The following is a 6,833-nucleotide window of genomic DNA, read 5'->3' as shown; positions in this document are numbered from 1 at the left end:
TGGATTTGCTAGAACACCCTAAGTGAAGGGACGGACCGCCGCTCCCCAGCTGGACTGGTAGACGCTACTCTCCAAGTGTCCTACCCTCCTGAGAGAGAGCCCCTCATGTACTGGCTCCCAAGTGCCCACCAAACACCCCAAGGAAGTGTGGAATGAACCCCAAACCCTGCACAAAGGGGCCGATCTGCTTCCCTGTGGATGGTAAAGTGAGGACAGCACCTTCCAGGTGCCCAGCAAGGAAGCCCTAAGCACCTGCAGCATAGGGGCACCTGCCTCCTACCCTTGCCTTGCCCCGTCACGCCCCATCTTCACCCCCACCCGCACCTCTCTCCCCTCCTCTCCCGAGAGAGGCGCTGGCCTGGTCAGCTGGCTGGTGGGCTCACCGGCTGTGTGGCGGCCCCCTGCCTCCCTGAACCCTCTCCCTGAGCCCTTCTCTATGCGGAAGGGGCCTGTTGCTCTTCTCCTGGACTCACTTCTGTCACGTGGGCTTCAAGCAAAGCCCTGGGGCCTTTAGGGACAAAAACACGTTCCCCTTCTCAAGCAGCCCCCGCCCAGCCCTGTGCTCAGACCCCTCTGATCATGACTAAGATTCGTGGGCTGAGCACGTGGGTTAAAGAGATCTTCAGGCAGCTCTGGGTCCTGGCATCTCAGCTGGAGAAGCTGACACTCAGTCGATCTCCTAAGAAATATGCGGCTGGAAAAGAGGCTGAGAAGGAGGAAGAGCAGCGGCTGGAGAGTCTGCAGACGTTCAGGTTCAGAGCAAGAGAGACAGCTGGCTATGGGGAAAGGAGCTGAGGAGAGAGCAGGCGTCAGGGGGGCGGGTGAGGCCAGGAGTTACATGTGCGTGGATTCAGGGAGGGTCGCGTGGGGCTGCTCCTCGGGGCCATCGGCCTGCAGAAAGGAGTCCACGGACTTGCTGCTGAGGCGGAAGGGTGCCAGGCGGTGGAAGTTGCCCGGAGAGCAGGGGATCTGCACACGGGCCCTCTGGGAGGGCACCACAGTCTCCCCCGGGGACAGCCAGGGAGGCACCCTGGAGAGGATGCTCAGGTCCTCATCCGGGGAGAACACGGGGTTGTCAATTCCTAGGAGAAAGGGCAGCAGTTGGTCAGCTTCCCAGGTGGACCCAGGACGGCCGGGAGAGAGAGTGCCGCCCTGGAGGCAGCTCGTCCCGTAGCCAACACCTGGAAGGTCACCTGGGAGGTCTCTGGAGTTCTGTGCCCTGCACACGTGGCAGGCGGGGCACATGCCAGCTCCCTTCCCTGGAGCAGAGAACCCCGCCTGCCACTCCCACCCCACGTGGACCCAGCACTAGGCTCCCCTGGGGCTGCCCCATCCAATGACCAGTGACCGTGCTCGGTTCTGGGGCCCGAGGAGGGCCATCCCGCCCCTCACCTGAGGGGGAGTCTGTTGCCATGGTGTCCTGTGTTACGTTTGCCAGGAACTCGATCCCGCCACCCATCTCAGCACCACAGTCCGGGGCCTCCTCTGGGTCTGATAGTTCCACATCTGGTGGCAGGGAAGGCACCATGAGGGAAGCGGGCTGGGTGCACAGACACCCCCATTTAGTGCCCTTGAGTGGCACCCTTGACCAGCTTGCAGAGTGCCCCGAGGGTGGTCATTAGCTGCCCCCTCTGGGTAGCTTGCTGGGTGGCAGTGCCCAGGTGCCCAGCACAGGCCTGTTCAAAACAAAACCACACCAGGAGGTTTTCGCTCCTACACAGGGGCCACGCTGAGCGCCACCCCCCTCCCCTCCTCCCCAGGGTGCCCGGCCTTTGGGAGGACAGAGCACCCCGGGGAAGAGGCCTGCTCAGGGGGCGCTCTTCCCAGCAGAACGGCTGGGGCCCTGACCGCAGCCCCTTGCCCAAGGCAGGACAGGCAGGACCCGGTGGAGGGAGCTGGCTGCCAATGGGAAGGTCCCGCTGGCGGGACAGCGCTCTGCCCCCTCCCGCCCCATCACAGGCTCGCCGTGTCCGTGTTGGTGCGCACTCCGCTATGGCCCCAGCCGGTACCTTTCTCCTGAATGGTGAGATTGTGCATGGGGCTCTCCATGGGCAGTTTCCCGTTGGGGATGCTGCTGTTTCTCTGAGAAACAAGAGGAAAACTGTTAGCAGGTGTGGGCATAGCTACAGCAGGCCCCTGACTGCCCCACCCGGAGCCCTCCAGGGCCCCTTCCGCTGTGTGTGGGGGAGGGGTTACAGGTGCCGAGTCCCTGGTCCCTGCCCAGGCCTGTCTCTGGGGGGGCCCTGCTGTGACCCCACGGTCCCCCCCTGCCAACAGCCCCGCGCCCGCCACCCTCACCCGCTTCTGGGCACGTTCCCTCTTGTACAGCTTCGCTGCCTTCTTGTTCTGATTGATCCCAAGCTTGGCAGACTTGAAGGATTCCAGGCGCTTCCGCATGGTCCTGTGGAAGATCTCCTTGTCCTGCTTCTCGTCTTCGTTCGGAGTTAGCTCGTGCCGACTGTAGAGATGCTTGTACTGGGGGAGGAGCAGCCGGCGCGGTCACAGTGGGGACACCTTGTGTGGCTGGGCCCCCCAGCAAAGCCAGACACACAGAACTGGGGATGTGAGGGCCCAGGGACCGGGCTGGGCGGCTGAGACCCCTCCACCTCCTGCCAGCCCTTCTCTGTGCTCCATACGAGGACCCCTGTGCCAGGGCAAGGGCCCCACCCAGGCTCCCCACACCCACCTCCTGCCGGGGCTTGTACAGGTACTGCTGCAGCGTGTGGTGAGTGACCATGTCCTCTGTGTCACGGATGCTTCTCCTCCTCTGCTCCAGGGACTGCATGTCCAGGCACACGGCACTGACGTTCTCCCTCCTGCGCGGGGGCCATGGTGATCGCCCGCGCCTCCTGCCCCTCCCCCTGCGAGCCCGGGCACCTCCGGCCTCCTGGGAGGCTGGTCCTGGAGTCTCCTCCCTCAGGGTCTCAGCCAGACCCCGTGAGGCCTTCCCGCCCCTCCCCCCCAGGCCTCCCTGGCCCCCAGCTCATCCCAGCGCAGCACAGGCAGGAGGGCCTAAGTCCAGGCCCGGTGTGGGGACGACCGGGGCCGGGCCTCAGCCCCAAGCCCCCGCCTGGCCCTGCCAGCGCCTCTTCTCTCCGCCGCACGTCGGGGCAGACACTAACCTGTCCTGCAAGCGTGTTCGTCCACGCAGGGGAAGCACCCGGCACGTGTCCACACCCTGCCCGCCACCCCCGCGCCCTCCCTGGGGTCCAGGCCGCGGGTCCCCACACGTCCCATGTACGCTCGCAGTTGCCTCAAGACACCCACTGGCCATTGTCCGTCCAGAGGGGCCCTGCGGCCGGTGACTAGGGGAGCCTGGGCAGTGCTGGCCAGGGAGACCCCACCCACAGCAGCCTCCGGGGGCTTGGGTGCCCCGGTGAGGGGCAGGAGCCCGTGGGACGTGGGCACGTACAGGAGATAGGAGACGGAGGCCTCCACGGTTGAGGGCCGCGGCGTGCTGAAGTCCACGTTGACCATGTTGTCAGTGCTGGGGGAGCGGATGAAGGCCAGGGACCCGCGGCGTTCTCCCTGTGGGGAGGGGACAGACTGCAGCAGCCCACCCCCCGGAGGGCCAGGCAACCAGCAGCCCCTGGAGAGCTCAGGCCGCAGCTAAGGCCTTGCTTGAGCCGAGCGGTTGGTGGCTGCTGGGTCGAAGAACAAAAGTAAAGGCAGAAGCAAGCCTGAAGCACCGCAGCCCCCCGCGGGCCCGGCGCACCAGGAAACACAGCGGCTCCCACAGGACTGGGGAGGCGCCCCTCGTCCCCACTGGGGGTCCCAACCAGCTGCCCTCAGTTCCCCCGAGAAGGGAACCCCCAGGCCTCTGTCCAGAATTGAATCAGATTAAAACCACGTAGAGCAGAGCCCTACGAGAATGAAAGTCAAAAACAGCCGCTCTCCTGGGGTGGGAGTGCGGGGCCACGTGCCAGGGGGCCACAGAGAGAAAGCAGGGACCCCTGAGGGGAGGACATGGGGCTGTGAGGGCGCCAGAGTCAGGGTCCGACGTGTCTGGCAGAGCCAGGCCTGGCCGGGGAGGAGCCCACGTCACAGGCCAGGGGCACTCAGCGTGCCGGGCAGCAGGGGCCCTGCCCGCAGCCTGCACATCTCACGTGGGCACTGGGGGCCTTGGAGTGTCCAAGGGACACAGGACATGGCTGGCAGAGGGGGGCAGCACTGTACACACCGTCAGGACAGCCCCCTCCAGCCAATCCACCCAGACTCTAAGGCCACGAAGGCCTCTGCGGTCCCACCAGGCAGAGACCCGTGCTCTCGACTTCCCCAGCCCGGGGCCAGAGGTGCAGAGGTGGCCCTGTGCCGCAGGTGCCTGGCTTCCGCCCGGGGGCTCGGGGGGACCAGGGTCGGCACGGCTCTAGCCCGGTAGACGGCGAGAGGCCCTTCTCTCTCCTCACCTCCCTGCGGCCCCTGCCCCTCTGCCTTGTAGTGACCCCGGGCTGTGTCGGGGTGTCAGGTGGACAAGCCCACTGGAGACAGGACTCCCTTTCCCCTCTGAAGGAGCAGATGTTTCCGGGGCTCTGGCTGCACCCTCCCTGTGAGGTCCATGGGTTTGCCAAGGTGGCCCCACCCCTCCCGGTGGAAGTGCAGACCCCTAGCTTACCAGGCTCTGCAGAGGCCTGAGCTGGTGAGGCGCCAGGTGACCTCAGGGCCCAGGGGCCATGTGTGGGGACACACGGGGCAGAGGCAGCTGGGTGATCAGTGTAGTGGCCAAGAGATGGTCACACATGTGCACTGAGGAGCCAGAAGCACTGCTTGGAGGCATGTGGCCATGGGGAGGGGTCGGGGGGCAGCCAGACCGTGTGTCCCAGGAGGAGTGGGGTTTGACCTGAGACCCGCCATGGCTGTCACTGACACATCCTGAGTACTGACTGAGTGGCTGTGGGTTGGCACGGGGCACGCAGCCTCAGAAGCAGCAAGATCCAGAGAGTCATCGCGCCACCCGTGTGGCGGGGCTGGTCCCTCAACCCTGCACACGCTCCCTGAGCCTGCTCGTTTACCCCACACCCTGGATGCACCCACCAGCCCCTAGTCCGGCCCATCAGCCGCCAGAACACGGGACTGGACTCATCTGCCCACAGAAGGCAAGGGTTCTGTGGATGCAGGGACCAGGAGATGTGGAGGCCGCCTCAGAACCACAGCCTGCGACCAGGTACATCTCATGTTTACCCCACAGGACTCAGGAGCTCCCTGCCATGTTCCCCTCTGTATGCATACGCGCACGTGCAGGAACACGTGCCGGCTGCATGTGCACGTCTGTGTGCGCTACGTTGACTCCAAATGCCCTACCTGGCCTTAGACCTCAGACCCACGAGGCATCCTGCAGGGAGCCGTCGGGGAGGGCTCAGTGCCTCAGCTCCTACAGCCGTTCTCAGGGCTTCATGTCATGAACGTGTCGTCAACCCCAGCACGGTGCTGCCTTGGGCCTCAGGGTGCAGACAGACGTGTATGTGGGTGCAGGCCCACCGCCCCAGACCCCAGTGGCTGTCCACGTCCCAGGTCTGCATGTTGCTTCAGCCTCCAGCTCCAACAAAGACAACAGACAGAATGTTCTGGTACCTCGGCCACATAGCTAATGGCATCTTTCAAGTTGAGCTCGTGGAAAACATTCAGAATCCGATCTCGTGACTTCTGGGCCGACCTTCTCATAAGGATTTTGCTGAGGAATTTCCTATCAAAATTGGACCACCTGGAGGGTCAAATCAGCACAGGTGTTAACAGTTGGGTGGACTGTGGGACCGTGGTGGCATGTGGGGGGCAGGGGCCAGGGGCTCCCTCTCCCACTCCCCAGGCTTGTAATGGACATGGTCTCCCAGGAGCTGAGACCCGGGAGACGCACGCCCCTCCCCTCCGAAATGCATTTACTGTAACAACCACAAAGGTGACTTCTAAAATAAAAGGAGTAAACCTAAGGGGTGCTATTTCCCACCTGTGCTCTGCCCTTACCTTCCTGTCAGAATGTATGTAACATTCTGAATTCCGTTCTCTCATATGACCCAATACTGCAAAGCTTTCCATGTGACTACCTAATCCTCCGGAAAGGGTGGGGCCGGCTGAGGGCAGCGCCCTGGGGCCGGGGCTACAGTGAGGGGGCACATTTTACCTGCAGGGGGACTGGCTAGGGGAGGAGGAACCTTGAGCTCCCACACTTGGAGAGAACCAGGCTGGCCAGAGGAGGCTCTAAATCCAGCCCAATCAGAACATTGGCCAGTGGGGGCGCCTGGGTGGCTCAGTCGGTTAAGCGTCCGACTTCGGTTCAGGTCATGACCTCACAGTTTGTGGGTTTGGGTCCCGTGTCTGTGCGCACAGCTCAGAGCCTGGAGCTGCTTCAGATTCTGCATCTCCCTCCCTCTCTGCTCCTCCTCCACTCACACTCTGTCTCTCTCTGTCTCTGTCTCTCTCTCAAGTAAATAAACACTAAAAAAAAAAAAAGTGAAAAAAGAATACTGGCCAGCGTTCTGGGGCANCCCTAGAAGGAGAAGGGCTTCAGGGGGAGGAGGAGTCCCAGGGCAGTGGGGGGCCTCAGACAATTTGGCAAGCATCCTCTGGCCCCTCTGAAGGCCGTGTTCCTCAGTCAGCCAGCGCTTTGTGAGGCTGCGTTATTATGGGGGTGTCATCAGCTCTTTCTGCCCTGTGGGTCCTCCGGTCAAAGGCAGAGGGAGGGAAGCTGACAGTGGAGAGAAATGTGCCTCTAAGTTTCCCCAACCAGGGGCACTTACTTATCTCTGAGATAATTGTGTCCAATTTGCCCCGATATATCCTCGATGGCCGAGAGGATGTGGTCGAAAGCCTTTCACAGGAAAGAAAAGTGCGTTGGCATCACT

At 63.0% G+C, this 6,833-nt stretch overlaps 1 protein-coding gene across 1 annotated transcript in view; it reads right to left on the bottom strand.

Annotated features, from left to right (window-relative positions):
* Positions 1-730: 730 nt before the first annotated feature.
* Positions 731-6,833, bottom strand: part of SLC9A3 (solute carrier family 9 member A3) — a 14,753-nt gene continuing 8,650 nt past the window's right edge. Inside the window, exons 8-15 of the mRNA XM_077749468.1 lie at positions 6,729-6,800; positions 5,569-5,698; positions 3,413-3,528; positions 2,687-2,816; positions 2,299-2,475; positions 2,010-2,082; positions 1,393-1,506; positions 731-1,082 (exon numbers count right to left, since the gene is read on the bottom strand). Coding sequence (XP_077605594.1) covers positions 835-1,082; positions 1,393-1,506; positions 2,010-2,082; positions 2,299-2,475; positions 2,687-2,816; positions 3,413-3,528; positions 5,569-5,698; positions 6,729-6,800 — 1,060 coding nt within the window. The 3' untranslated portion in view covers positions 731-834. The remainder of the gene's footprint in view (positions 1,083-1,392; positions 1,507-2,009; positions 2,083-2,298; positions 2,476-2,686; positions 2,817-3,412; positions 3,529-5,568; positions 5,699-6,728; positions 6,801-6,833) is intronic.

Source organism: Crocuta crocuta, unplaced genomic scaffold, assembly GCF_008692635.1.
Source record: "Crocuta crocuta isolate KB4526 unplaced genomic scaffold, BGI_CrCroc_1.0 scaffold89, whole genome shotgun sequence".
Taxonomy (NCBI): domain Eukaryota; kingdom Metazoa; phylum Chordata; class Mammalia; order Carnivora; family Hyaenidae; genus Crocuta; species Crocuta crocuta.
This window is presented reverse-complemented; position numbering and strand designations above follow the sequence as displayed.